The 15,037-nt window shown below is 47.5% G+C and overlaps 1 protein-coding gene across 1 annotated transcript; it reads left to right on the top strand.

The window, feature by feature from the left end:
- The first annotated feature begins 1,026 nt into the window (after positions 1–1,026).
- LOC138772184 (E3 ubiquitin/ISG15 ligase TRIM25-like) lies at positions 1,027–7,248 on the top strand. Its single transcript, XM_069952400.1, has 6 exons — positions 1,027–1,581; positions 1,886–1,981; positions 4,174–4,404; positions 4,863–5,025; positions 5,192–5,290; positions 6,433–7,248. The coding sequence occupies exons 1-6, from the start codon at positions 1,039–1,041 to the stop codon at positions 6,957–6,959; spliced, it is 1,659 nt and encodes a 552-aa protein (XP_069808501.1). The 5' UTR covers positions 1,027–1,038; the 3' UTR covers positions 6,960–7,248.
- The last annotated feature ends 7,789 nt before the right edge of the window (positions 7,249–15,037 follow it).

Genomic DNA, 15,037 nt, shown 5'->3' with positions numbered 1-15,037 from the left:
CACATTGTTCTATGGAGTAAATTCACGTTTGTATTACCATCAGAAAATGGGGTTTTCAAAGGGGTGTGGCTTTTAAAGGGGGCGTGTCATAATATCGTTCAATTTATCGTTACCGCGGCTACATGTACAATAAACCGCGATATTGATTTAGGCCATTATCGCCCAGCCCTAACTCAATCTGAATATCTGATCACTTGTGTGGACTCGGTAGGAACATCTGATCACTCAGTGGGAACATTTGATTACTTGGGGAACTCGGTCTAAATGACTGATCTCTTGTGGGGACTCGGTAGGAACATCTGATCACTTAGGAGTACATGGTCGGAACATTGATCACTCTGGGGACTTGGTACATCTGATCACTCTGGGGTACTCGGTAGAAACATTTGATCTGTCGAAGTACTCAGTAGAAACATCTGATCATTTGGGGGTACTCGATCTGAACATCTGATCTCTTGGGGGGTACATTGTAGGAACATCTGATCACTCATGGTACCTTATCAGAACATCTGATCACTTGGGGTTACTCGGTCAGTCCATCTTATCACTCAAGGTGCTCGTTCGGTACCTCTGATCACTCAGGAGGACTCAGTCGTCATCCCGATTTGAACATTTGATCGCTCAGAGGTACACGTTCAGCACATCTGATCACTCAGGGTACCCGGATGGAACATCTGATCACTCAGGGTACCCGGATGGAACATCTAATCACTCGAGCGTACTCGGCTGGTACATCTGATCACACGGGGTACTCGGTACATCTGATCACTCAAGGTACCCGGTTTGAACATTCTGATCACTCGGAGATACATAAACAGAACATCTGATCCCTCAGGGTAGTGATGTATAGGTTAGGTAACCCTGCCGTATATCCCACAGTGCACAACTCCTCTTCCACTCCCTCATCATCATTACAGAAAAGAAAACACAAAGTTGTGGCTGGTGGATTACAGGAATGAGGAAGGAAATGCTGTGAGTGAGGGGAATGGGTTAAGGCAGTCATATGACCAGCTCCACCCGGGAACACTTTCGGTTTAGATGGAGGAGGAGAAGCAGCTGGTGCTGAGACTTCAGGCCCAGGACCTGTCGTGCACGGTCTGTATCAGTCGCTATGTGCACCCCTGCACCATCCCCTGCGGGCACACCTTCTGCAAGGGCTGCATAGAGAAGTACTGGGATGAGAACACCAAGTGGAACTGCCCTGTATGCCAGAAGAGCTTCAAGGAGCGACCTGAGCTCAACAAGAACACCGACCTGTCTAACCTGCTGGAGGCGCTGCAGACCCAGGACAGCAGAGCTCATGAGCACTGCCCATCCTGTAATGGAGCCGAAGCCCTGAGACTGTGCCTCCCCTGCGGGGCCCCACTGTGCCAGGATCACCTGCTGCTTCACCAAGACCCAACAGGGCGCCAGCGCCACCTGCTGGTCAGTCTCCCCACTACACCATGGCCCTGCCGGCAGCACAGTATGGGCCTTGAATACTTCTGTGTACATCACAGCACCCCCCTGTGTTCAACCTGTGCTACCCAGCATGACGAGTGTCAGCCTGTGCCCCTGATGGAGCTGTACAAGACGAAAAGGGTGAGAAGGGTAGGGGGTGAGGGCTCACTAAACATGCCCCTACATAGAAGGTGGTCTGAACAAGCAGAGCTGTAGTGTAAAGCAGAGGGGAGAAAGAGAGCAGCAGGTGATGAGGGTCACATGACCACAGACTCCAGTAACTACAGCAGGTAAGCTGAGCTGTAGTGTAAAGCATGGAGGCCAGAGCAGCAATCTTAGCCCCTTATGATATAGGTGGTCAAGCTTGTCCCACACAGCAAGATCGGGGCTCAGGGGTATCAGGTCTCACTACTGACATTCTGCTCTGTAATTATATATTCTAAAGGCAAATATTGAGAAGATGATCAATCACATCGAGCAAAGGATCACAAGTAAGGAGCATGCCATCCGCAGCCAGCAGGATGCCTACCGTGAGATCCAGGTAAGACCCCGAGCCTCCGGAGCAGCACATCATAGTAATGTACATGGTGACCTCATCAGCAGAATAGTGAGGTTGTGGGGGAAGAGACAGGTGGTGTAATGGAGGGGCAGCCTATGTCTGGAGATGGTATAGGCCGAGACAGAATATGTTATGAAGGAGTCGCCTGTGTCTGGAGATGGTACAGGCAGAGACAGGAGGTGTAATGGAGGGGCCACCTGTCTCTGGAGATGGTACAGGCAGAGACAGAAGGTGTAATTAAGGGGTCGCCTGTGCCTGGAGATGGTACAGGCCGAGACAGGAGGTGTAATGAAGCGGCCGCCTGTGTCTGGAGATGGTATAGGCAGAGACAGGAGGTGTAATGGAGGGACCGTCTGGGTTTGAAGATGGTGCGGGCAGAGACAGGAGGTGTAATGAAGGGGTCGCCTGTGTCTGGAGATGGTGCAGGCAGAGACAGGAGGTGTTATGGAGGGACCACCTGTCTCTGGAGAGGGTAAAGGCAGAGGCAGGAGGTGTAATGGAGTGGTCTTCTGTGTCTTGAGATGGTACAGACAGAGAAAGGAGGTGGAATGGAGGCACAGCTTGTGTCTGAAGATGGTACGGGTGGAGACAAGAGGTGTAACAGAGGGGCCGCCTGTGTCTGAAGATTGTGTGATCAACAGGGAGATCCCGCACAGACCCAGCGGGGGAGAGGAGTCCTCTACAGTAGTGAGCGCAGGTGTCATAAGTCCAATAAGATGCATGAAAACCGCAACTGGGTATACAACAGTACACAGATCATGTATCATGTATCCACCAAGCCAGTATAATCTTTTATTTTACATGCAACTTTCACGCAATAGAGCGTTGAAACGCGTTGCCACAAGTAAAATAAATATTTTTAGATTATACTGTCTTGGTGGATGCGTCATCTGTGTACTGTTGTATACCCACTTGCGGTTCTCATGTGTCTCTTCGGACTGATGACATCAGCGCTCACTGAAAAAAAAGAAAAAAAAGGAAAAAAAATTGGTCAGCTCTCCTAGAACACTGTTCACACTAGGCAGGAGCACGTTGTCATGGCTGAAATTGCAAACACACAAAAACACAGAAAAATGCAACAGCTCACCGCAACAGCAAGATACAGACCCACCATAGACATGAAAATAATTAAAAGCAGCCCCCCCAACTGCCCAAAAAATTCCCACAAAAATAATGAGTCTCTTGGTTACTATTTGCAAACAGCGTAAACTGCCTCACCACGATAAGGTGGACTCATATCGAGGCAGACCCTACACTGTATGTACACTATGGCCTCTCCATGGCGTATAACACGCCTATGCTCTGGGCATGCAAGATCCGTCTAATACCTGCAAAAATAATTGCACCACCTGGGTGAGACAGGTGGAGTGCAAGACCAAATAGAGGCAGCCACTCCCCCAACTGGAACACAGAAAAAAAGGAAAAAAAAATGGTCAGCTCTCCTAGAACACTGTTCACACTAGGCAGGAGCACGTTGCCATGGCTGAAATTGCCTCACCCAGGTGGTGCAATTATTTTTGCAGGTATTAGACGGATCTTGCATGCCCAGAGCATAGGCGTATTATACGCCATGGAGAGGCCATAGTGTACATACAGTGTAGGGTCTGCCTCGTTATGAGTCCACCTTATCGTGGTGAGGCAGTTTACGCTGTTTGCAAATAGTAACCAAGAGACTCATTATTTTTGTGGGAATTTTTTGGGCAGTTGGGGGGGCTGCTTTTAATTATTTTCATGTCTATGGTGGGTCTGTATCTTGCTGTTGCGGTGAGCTGTTGCCTTTTTCTGTGTTTTTGTGTGTTTGCAATATCAGCGCTCACTACTATAGAAGATGCCACTCCTCTGCTGGGCCTGTGTAAGATCTCCCTGTTGATCGCATACGTCTACATTCGGTGCTGATGATCAGGTAACCACTACTCCCATCATCTCCTCACAGCTTGGTCAGATGCCTGTGACCTGGGTAAAATATCTACCAGTGTGTGGTAAAGACGTGTAGAGTTATAGATCTCTCACCAGGGGTGCACTGCCCATAGTATCCTCTGAGCTTCATTATAAGGCAGTGGGATCAGCAGTATTACGCCCTCTTGTGGTTGCATTATTATTTCTCAATGATGTATGTTTGTTGTATAACATGGCGGCAGGGGTGGTATGATCTAATCCTTCTCCTGTTCCTCCAGATTGTGATCTGTGATATTAAGGATAATCTGACCCGGGACTTCAGGGAAATGCGGGACTATCTGGAGAAACAGGAGCGCGCCGCCTTCTGGAGAATGAAGCAGGAACAGGACGGGGCACAGAGGGAGATGTCACGCCTGGTCGAGAATCTGATCGCTGAGCACAATGACATGAAGAAGAGGAAGATGGAACTGGAGGAGCAACTGGAGAACGATTGGATATCAATGCTGATGGTGCAGAGACCCTCTATAGATGTCCGGTGGAGGGTTATGGGGCAGAACAGTCTGACACTTTTTATTACATTAAATACCAGGCAGCGCGTCTGGGACATTCTGGATTAGATATGGAGTTGGTGGGATAATGTACTGAGCACATATTATGGTCATTGATGGTCCATGGAGGTGAGCACATCCTTGTCTATGACCCGTGCTCCTACATGACCTATAGCCAGGAGCAGCCATCATCTTCATCATCATCTGAGAGTTTTAGTTGATGGAGATGGTGGATCGGGGGTTGGTGGGGATGATGTTAGAGGATTCTGTGGATGGCTCCATTATATGAAGTCTTCTTCTTCTATTATACAGGTCCCTTCTGGTGGTTTCCTCTGTCACCTAATGGGGGCCATCAGTATACTCTGTATTATAACACTCCTTATGTTGTCATGTGATTTGTTATTTCTCATTGCATCCAGAATGTTGGACCTGAGGTGACCTTCACATCGCCGTCGGTGTCTCAGAGCCCGTACACATTTGATGAGAACCGGATTGTGGACACCACTGATGCCGTGACTCAAATGAAGCGAAGCCTACTGTCTCACGTAATGCTGGAGGACGCCCCCTGCCCCCCAAAACAGGGTAAGAATCAGTCACCCTGGGCTGGGAGAACAACTCAGCAGTGCAATGGTCAGAGGTCATATAGATCGGTCTACATCCAACCCCTTCTGATACCCCCCCAAGTGTGTAGATAAAGCACACTTCATTGTACAAAGGTCCCATCACTATATTTATGTCTTTATTCCAGTGCTGGAGGACTTGGTGTTATTTCCTGGATCCGCACAGCCTCAGGAGCCAGAAGCCAATGCTAGTCTCCCAGTGAAAGCCCCCAGCCGACTGCTGCAGTGTAAGTATAACGTCTCAGGCGGCTTTTGGTCTAGAACCACCAAGACAGCTGAGTCCCCACAAATTAGTATAGTATCCTCTAACCCAAGGGCTCCTGCTGTAGAACTGCCATGACAGCTGAGACCCCCACATATGTCAAGTGTTTAACAATAACTCTCAGAGTAGTGGTTGTTGTAGGACAAATGATGGTCACCACTAGACATCTGACTAAATTCCGTGAACTTCCAGAAGTTCCAGGGACAAACATTGGTGGAAGCAGAGAGGCCGTATCACTGCCTACTCCATTATTAGCCATATAAGAACAGCTGAAATGTGAAAACACCTTCCTGGCAGTGGTGAGGACTTTATCCAAGCCTTGACAAACAAATTTAAGAAGTGAACATAAGGGGGGCACACTGTTCAATCCTTGTGTAGCAACAGAGCTCCCTCAATTAATTACTGGGGTGAGTTGTCGCAATTGCTGAGCAAAACACTGTAGACTGTTAAGGACATGTACTGTGCCTGCTACCACCACTCCTACCAATAGTACCACCACCACAGATACCAGTGCCAATACTACCAACACACAGCCAGACACCATATACTCCACCACTTGCACTGTGAATTGCCTATTCCTGTATATTACTAGAGAAAAATGTATTGCACTACACAATGTAGATTTCTATACTACTGCTATAGGTTCCCTGTCCTCGCCCCTGACTATAATAGCTGCAGTTCTGCAGATCCACAGCCTATGACTCAATGACCACAGCCGTATTCATCAATGTGACATCACATGCCACTGTAAGCTGCCATGATTAGCAGGAAAGGCTGACTGCAAGGCATTATGGATAATCCTGTATTCCAGCGCCTGATCCATTATCATCAGAATGGTTATGTATATCCACTGTGGCCGCCATTTTAAGTATCTTTCCCAAAAAGAATCTCAGAATGTATGGTGTAATCGGTATTGTCATTAAGCGATTTGCTCACCTCTACTGATCACAATCCACACTCTACACTGATTTGCTGCTCGGGTGACAACCTTTGTGCGAGCTGTAATGGTACCATGATGGTTGTCACCCAGCCTTCTTGCTCCATAATGGCAGCAATACACTTGGTATACCTTTAATGGTTTTACATTTTTATATTTTCTTCTTCTAGGGGCGACTGTTGTCTCTTTTGACCCAGGTACCGTCAGCTGTCGCTTGTCTCTTTCCCCGGACTTTAAGACGGTGACCGTGGCCGATAAAAACTATTCCTACCCAAAGAATGAGCGCAGGTTCACCAGCTGCCAAGCTCTCTGCTCGGAAGGCTTTTTTACTGGATGCATCTACTGGGAGGTCAATACCGCAGACAGTGACAGATGGGGTATTGGGGTGGCGGCATCAGAAATTGCCAAACACCAACAACTTGGAGACAACGACTTGTCCTGGTGCGTAAAATGGAACAAGGAGCGTCTGAGTGCCTGGCATAAGAGCGCGGAAACCCTGATCCCGCTGCCACGACCCTCTGTAGTGGGCGTACTCCTCGACTGCAATGAAAAGCTTGTCTCCTTCTATTCTGTGTCCCCGGACACTGAGATCCTAATCCACACATTCAAGATCCATTTCCAGACACAAATCTTTCCTGCTGTTTGGTTGTTTGGTCTTACGAAAGGAAAATCTCTGACAATACAAGACATAAAATAAACGGCTGCATGAGCCAAACCACACTGCACCTCGCTGATTTTTCTGGAACATTTGCAAACTAAACTGTACAGTCAGGCTGTGCAGCCCAGTCGGACTGTGCGGGTAACATTCTGAGGTCGGACTGTGCGGGTCACGCTGTACGGTCAGACTCTGTGGATCATGTCTCAGGTCAAAGAACTTTGTAGGTTTTTATTAAAGGGATAGTGTTACCAGAATATAACCTATTGTTTAAATCAAGTTTTTATGTTAAACATTTTTGATTATGTGTTTTGGTTGTTTTTTTTTACTTTTCAATTTTACTATCTATATAATAATAAAAAAAAAAAATCCTGAAATCTTGCAGTTTTCATTAGGCCACTAGGCTTGAAATTAAGATGAGACTATGTTTGACCACTAATAAATCCCAGGGGAAGATTTCACGGGTTAAGATGGTAGAATCCTATAAGAAGCTCCAGTAAATCTTACCACTCAGGGATGATCAGCTATATTTTGGTTACATAGAGACCCTAAAGCTCCTGTTACTGTACCTGATTGTCACTCCTGTTATTGTATCTAACTGTTTTTCCTGTTACTGTATCTAATCCTTGCTTCTGTTACTATACCTGTTCGTCGCCACTGTTACTCTACGTCACATTGGAAAAGTTTCTGACTAAACCTCTAAGCTCTATAACATCCTAAAAAGTAAAAGGACCTCTACCAAATAATCCCAACACAGAGTAGGCATATTCTAAATGTGAATTATCTCATCGGTGTTGTGTAACAATCTATGTTACAAGCAGAGAATCCCAGAATCACTTAGATAAGTTTAAAGTGCTCCAGTGCTACAAAAACATGGCCACATTCTTTCAGAGACAACACGACTCTTGTCTCCAGTTCAGGGGCGGTTTGCAATTAAGCTCCATTCACTTCAATGGAACTGAGCAGCAAAAACCCAACCAAGCTGGACACAAGAGTGGGTCTGTCTCTGGAAGAAATTAGCCATGTTTTTGTAGCACTAGATAACCCCTTTAAAGGGTTTATGCAGCGCTACAAAAACATGACGCTGTAATGAAGTAGCCGTGCTTCGCTGTCATTACAGCACAGCGCATATGCATCCAGGTCCCCTGCTCCCAGCATCTTATTACAGATGCTGCCCGCGGGGGTGGGGGGGGTCCGTTACAGGCATTCCACATCCGTGTTCTGCACGGAACGTGTGAATGTGGCCTAAGACTGGCCAGATTTTTTAAAAAAGAGCTTGGTCCTTAAAGGGAACCAATCACGCTAAAAACGGCCATAAATCTAAGGCTTCCCAAACATACCCTTGTTGCCTGGTTTCCATGCACATATAAACCGCAAACTTAGTTTAATAATCTCCCGCGCTGTATTTAAATTACCAACTAAGTAATCATCTGGGCATGTGGCTGGGTCAGCTAGTCACAGTCCTGGGCGGGTTCCGGCACTGTAATCACGCCCCTCTGGGCGTGTTGGAAAGCGCTGCATGCTGAAGTCAACCAGGGGGCTGTCATTGTACATCGGCTGTGCCGACGTCTTTACTGCACCGCTCAAGCAAAGTACAGCGTGAAAAGCCACTGCTGTACTACACCGCGCAGGCGCAGTACAGCAGCATCAATGCCGGCCCCCGGGTGACGTCAGCATGCAGCGCTTTCCAACACGCCCAGAGGGGCATGATTACAGCGCCGAAACCGTGACTAGCTGACCCAGCCACACACCCAGATGACTACTTACAGTCTAAATTTACTCACCGAAATTTCTTCTTTCCATGAGTCCGTAGGCAGCACAATCACCATAGGGGTAATCACATGTTTCCTACTTATAGGCAGAAGAAACAAAAAATTTAAATTAATTAATTAATTAATTAATTAATTAATTAATTAATCAATTCATTAACCCCCTCAAGGTGTGATAGAGGACTCCATAAAAGCACCCCTGAGACAGTAACCAGACATGTAAGTTCTGCAGCAATAACAAACAATTTTAATAGGGTGGGATGTTGTGCTGCCTACGGACTCATGGAAAGAAGAAATTTCGGTGAGTAAATTTAGACTTTCCATATCGTCCTACGGCAGCACAATCACCATAGGGATATAACAGCAATAACAAAAACAGGGAGGGCATTAAAACTTAACAGCAGCTTCAAGCACTCTTTTGCCAATGGACGCCTCCTTGTTGCTGATTACATCCAACTTGTAGTGTTTAATGAAAGAATTCGGCTTAGCCCATGAAGCCGCCCGGCATATGTCATCTAGAGAAACTTGTGCCAGTTCTGCCCACGATGTGGCTGTAGATCTTGTGGAATGGGCCCTTATGCCCGTAGGAGGCTGAGCTTCTTGAATGATGTAGCAGGAACTAATAGTGTCCTTGATCCTTGAAAAGAATCCGGGTGAAGACTCCACTCGGCTGGCTCCACTTGATGGCGACTTAACCAGTCCGCTGTTGTGTTGGCGACTCCCCTGATATGAACAGCCAGTATCTCTAAGACGTGATGTTCCGCCCATGTCATCAGAGCTCGACATTCCTTCATCAGGAGGGGGGACCTTGTTCCCCCCTGCTTGTTCACATAATAGACTGCCGCCAAATTGTCGGACTGAACCAGCACCTGCTGATTGTGGACTGATTGTGAGAAACTGAGGAGAGCCCTGTGGATTGCTCTCAGTTCCCTGAGATTGGAGGAGCAATGAGACTCCTCTGTCGACCAACTTCCCTGTGTCCATAGTTCTCCGATGTGTGCTCCCCACCCCTGTTTCGAGGCATCGGTGGTAAGGACTACTTGGGGAGCACTGGACAGACTTTTCCCGCAGCATATCTTGTCTCTCTGTAGCCACCATAAGAGATCTTGCCTGGTTGTCCTGGAGAGCGTCATGGAAGAGTCTAGCCTGTCTCCGATCCCATTGAGATAGCAGATCTCCCTGGAGACATCTGATGCGTGCTCTGGACCAACACACTGCCTCTAGTGAAGAGGTCATCAGTCCTAGTACTCTCATACTCATCCGAATTGACAAAGGGCTGGCCGAGAGCAGGTCTTTGACCCCTTGGAACAACTTTTCCTCTCTTTCTTCGGTTAGATAGATTCTCTGTCAGGACTGGCTAGAACAGACAAGACAGAGACAGTGGGCCCTGAATCTGAACCCACCACTGGCCCTACCTAATTGCCTCGGCCGACCCTAAACGGTCGCGGACAACCACGAAGGCGTTCCCTACACTGCGTAAGTGAAACACAGAACAGCACGAACAGACAAACACAATAAAGAATAGTCGAACAAGCCGGGTCAAACCACACAGGCAACGCAGTACAAAATCGAAATACAAGGGATAGTCGGAGGTCAGGCAGAGGTCAGAACACAAGCAGTCAGGCAGAAGGGATTAGGACGGGATACGCAGGAGAAGGACAAGGGGAGCTGGGATCAGAACAACTAATAGCCAGCAAATACCAGCTGGCTTTCACATTACTTTATACTGGACCAGGAGCCCGGACCAGACACTGATTGGTCCGGTCTCCTGATCCAGCAATCACTGCAGCTGCGGTGCTGCAGACCAAGTGGCAGAGCGATCTGCCACTCAGCCCGCACGCCGCATCAGCTGCACTGCCCGGTCAGCTGACTGACTGTCACGTGAGACCGCGGCGTCCCCGGTTACTAGGGACGCCGTCGGGTCTCCGTGACGTCACTCTGCTCCGGCGGGCGGAGCTCCGGCGCGTTCTCGAGCCGGCCGCCGGAGCAGAGGCCGGGGAAGACGCCGCAGGAGCCAGGTCAGGTGAGTTCCTGACATTACCCCCCCTCTTATGAGGGGCCTCAGGACCCTTATCCACTGGACCGGGTTTAGACGGATTCTGGGTATGAAATCGTCGGATTAACTGAGGAGCGTGTATATCTCTAACTGCCACCCATGTACGCTCCTCTGGTCCAAAACCCTTCCAGTGGACTAGGTATTGTAACGAACCCTGCACCCACCGAGAGTTTAGAATTCTCTCAACCTCATACTCCAGTTCACCCTGGACGACCAGCGGAGCAGGAGGAGGTGACGGAAACACTGGTGGCACATATTTTTTCAGCAAGGCTTTATGAAAAACCGAATGAATCCTTAGGGACGATGGTAGTTTGAGCCTGAAAGTTACTGGGTTAATAACCTCTACGATCATGTATGGCCCAATGTATTTGGGTGCCAGTTTACCTGATTGGACTCTCAATTTCAGGTTTTTTGTTAAGAGCCAGACCTTTTCACCTACAACATATTGATGGCCAGATATGCGTCTTCTGTTGGCATACTTTTGATAGGTTTCTTGGGCTTTTACCAAGCTCTGATGAGCTTGGGCCCAAACTGTGCACAGTTTCGAGAATATACCTTCAGCTGAAGGGTTTACTGATTCGGCAGAGTGGACGGACGAGTATCTGGGATTAAACCCATAATTACAGAAAAACGGCGACATGCTAGTAGAGCGCTGCTCATGGTTGTTTAAGGCAAACTCAGCGAGTGAAATGAAATCACGCCATTTGTCCTGGGTATTAGACACAAAACATCTTAAAAACTGCTCCAACGACTGATTGACCCTCTCGGTTTGTCCGTTTGTTTGAGGGTGGAACGCAGAAGAGAAAGACAATGAGACCCCCAGTTTACTACAAAACTCTCTCCAAAATTTAGCAACAAATTGAACACCCCTGTCAGAAACAATGTTCTCCGGAATCCCATGCAAGCGTAACACATGATTGACAAACAGCGTGGCTAATAAGCGAGCACTGGGTAGTTTACGTAGTGGAATAAGATGACACATCTTAGAAAAACGATCCACCACTACCCAGATGACCGTCTTACCCCTAGATAGTGGTAGGTCTGTGATAAAATCCATGGATAAGTGCGTCCAAGGTCTCGCAGGGACCGGCAGAGGGTGTAACAACCCCTCCGGTAGACTACGGGGAACCTTGGATCGAGCACAGACCTCACAGGCTTCCACAAACGATTTAACATCTCGGCTCCATGTTGGCCACCAGAAATGACGTGACAGCAGATATTTAGTTCCAGCAATACCAGGATGCCCTGCCAACACAGAACCATGAATCTCTTCCAATACTCGGAGACGGAGATTCGGCGGTACAAACAAGAGAGACTCAGGAGTGTTATGGGGGGCCATACTCTGAGACTGCGTGACGAGAGTCACTAAGTCAGGTTGCAAAACAGATATTACAACACCAGGTTTTAGTATCGTATCGACATAGTTTTCAGGCATACCTTCAAAATCAAAGCTGCGGGAGAGGGCGTCAGCTCTGATATTACGAGAACCGGGTCGATAGGTGATTTCAAAGTCGAACCTAGAAAAGAACAGTGCCCACCGGGCCTGCCTGGGAGAAAGACGTTTAGCAGTATCGAGGTAAACTAGATTTTTGTGGTCAGTGAGTACGGTGACCTTATGTTTGGCCCCTTCCAAGAAGTGCCTCCATTCATCAAAGGCCATCTTAATGGCCAACAGTTCTCTATTGCCAATGTCATAGTTGCGTTCTGCATGTGAAAATTTTTTAGAAAAGAATGCAACCGGCCGTAGGTGAGTAAGGGTGTCTGTCCCTTGTGACAAGACCGCCCCCACTCCCACCTCGGACGCGTCTACTTCAACCACAAACGGGCGTTCGAAATCTGGAGTCAGTACTGGAGCTTCTGAGAAGCAATGCCGAAGTGTGTCAAACGCCTCAAGAGCCTCTTTGGACCAGTGTACAAGGTCCGCCCCCTTCTTGGTTAGATCGGTAAGGGGCCTAGCTATGATAGAAAAGCCCTTAATAAATTTCCGGTAATAATTGGCAAAGCCTAAAAACCTTTGTAAGGCCTTCAGGTTGTTAGGTCTTTCCCAATTTTTTATGGCGGCCACCTTGACCGGGTCCATACTAAACGAATGGGGAGTAATATTATAACCCAAGAACGAGACCTCCTGGAGACCAAACTGACATTTTGACAACTTGGCATACAGATTATTTTGTCTGAGAAGCTCCATTACCGTACGGAGTCTCAGATGGGCTGCCAGTACTACGACAACCTTGCTGAACACCCTCGATATCCCAAAGGGAAGGCATGTAAACTGAAGGTGACAAACGGTTTTGCCCTGCCAGATTGCCAGCCTCTGAAACTTGCGGTGACCTATAAAGATGGGTATATGTAGGTATGCATCTCTGAGGTCGAGAGTTGCAGCGTAATCGTTCTCCTGGAGAAACGCTGTCACGGACCTGATGGTTTCCATCTTGAAATGTTTGAGGAGAATGAACCTGTTCAAGAAGGACAGGTCGATGACTAACCTCCATGTCCCTTCTTTTTGGGGAACTGCGAAGATTTTTTAATACACTCCTCAGCGTCTTTGGTGTACTGGAACCTCTTCTAGGGCACCTTTGCGAATTAAGTCCTGCACCAGCTCTAGGAGATGAGGTTTCCCTGGATTTATAAAGAAGGTATTTGGAGGTTGACTTGAGAACTCTATGGCATATCCTCTTGAGACAACTGATTTTACCCATGCATCAGTAGTTGTTTTGGTCCATATGGAGGCAAAATGACAGAGTCTTGCTCCTACAGGCACGTCGGGTCTGGCGTCATAAGTTCTTATCTTTGTCTTGGAACAGCTTTTTCTTACCCGATCCTGTTTGGTTGCTATTGCTAGCACCGTATCTGCGGTGTCTTCCTTGTTGACGTCCTCTGCGGAATGGTGTGGATCTCTGCTGCTGTCTTCGAAAGGGACGAAACCCTCCTTTCTTTAGAGGACGAGGAAAGGCAGGTGCCTTGGAATCGTTAATGGATAGCAGAATTTTCTCTAGCTGGGGACCAAAAAGACCTTCAGCCTGGAAAGGTAATGAACAGAAATGAGATTTTGATGAAACATCTCCTCCCCATTCTTTGAGCCACAAGGCCCGACGAGCTGTATTAGAGGTAGTCATGATCTTAGAATTAAGTCTTAAGGTGTCTAAAGGAAAATCAGCCAGGAATTCTGATGCTCTCTTGAGGTCGTTGATGTTTTTCAACATGTCTTCTCTTTTGACCCCTTGGGATATATCTTTGGTTAGTTGGCTAAGCCAGATGCGTAGAGCTCTGGCTACTGGTATTGTGGCCAAGGAGGCTTTACAATTCAGGGCTGCTAGGGCATAGGATCTTTTGATGGCTGCATCTGCTCTTCTATCCACTGCATCTTTAAGCAATGATGATTCCTCGGCAGGGAAGTGAGATTTTCTAGAGAGGCGTGCAACCGCCAAACCAACCTTGGGTGGTGCTTCCCATGATTCATAAGCCTTGGGGTCGATTTTATACATGGCTCTAAAGTGAGAACCTATGTTCAGCTTCTTATCTGGTTTAGACCAGTCCATTTGCATAAAGTCTTTTAGTAATGCCTGTACTGGCAAGATTCTATGTGGAACTTGAGGGAAGTAAAATAATGCTTCTTTTTTAGGCAGATAAGAGGAAGAGGAGGAAGAGGGTTCTCCTTCCACAGTCTCCTTCACCGCAGCAATTAGAGAGGAAGAATGATCTTTATTAAATAAGTAAAAATCTTCTGGAGACCCTGTGTCAGAGATATCAGAGCCAGATACTATTTCACCTTTAGATAGAGCAGATTCATCATCAGAGGATGAAACCTGTAACACTGATTCTTTCCTAGGTTTCTTATGTGCATGAGTATGAGAAGAAACCTCACTGAATGCATTTGTCACTTGTCCTTTAAACCAACCAAAGAATTCTTTAGCTTCTTGCTGAAAGCTATTATAGGTAGATGGAGTGCAGTTAACACAAATGTCCCCAGTTTGGTCATCAGGCAAAGGCTGTGAGCATCCAGAACAAAATCTGTGCTTGTCCTTTCTCTTCCTCTTCCCTGATCCCTCAATAGTAGACATCTAGAGAGGAGAGGAAAAACGCCATGAGAACCAACAGGGGAAGCATGATACAGTGAAAAAGGAGAGGAGTCTACCTTTAACAATCACCAGAGGCGCTGCCCAGCTGAGTGCTGCGACTTGTCTGTAAGACAGTCAGCCTCTAAATACTTACAAGCCCGGGGAAAGTCTGGCGCCTGCGCAGTGAAGCGGACCGCCCAACGCACGCGTCATATGACCGGCCCGAGAACACTCACC

This window comes from Dendropsophus ebraccatus, chromosome 14 (genome assembly GCF_027789765.1).
Source record: "Dendropsophus ebraccatus isolate aDenEbr1 chromosome 14, aDenEbr1.pat, whole genome shotgun sequence".
Taxonomy (NCBI): Eukaryota; Metazoa; Chordata; class Amphibia; order Anura; family Hylidae; genus Dendropsophus; species Dendropsophus ebraccatus.
This window is presented reverse-complemented; position numbering and strand designations above follow the sequence as displayed.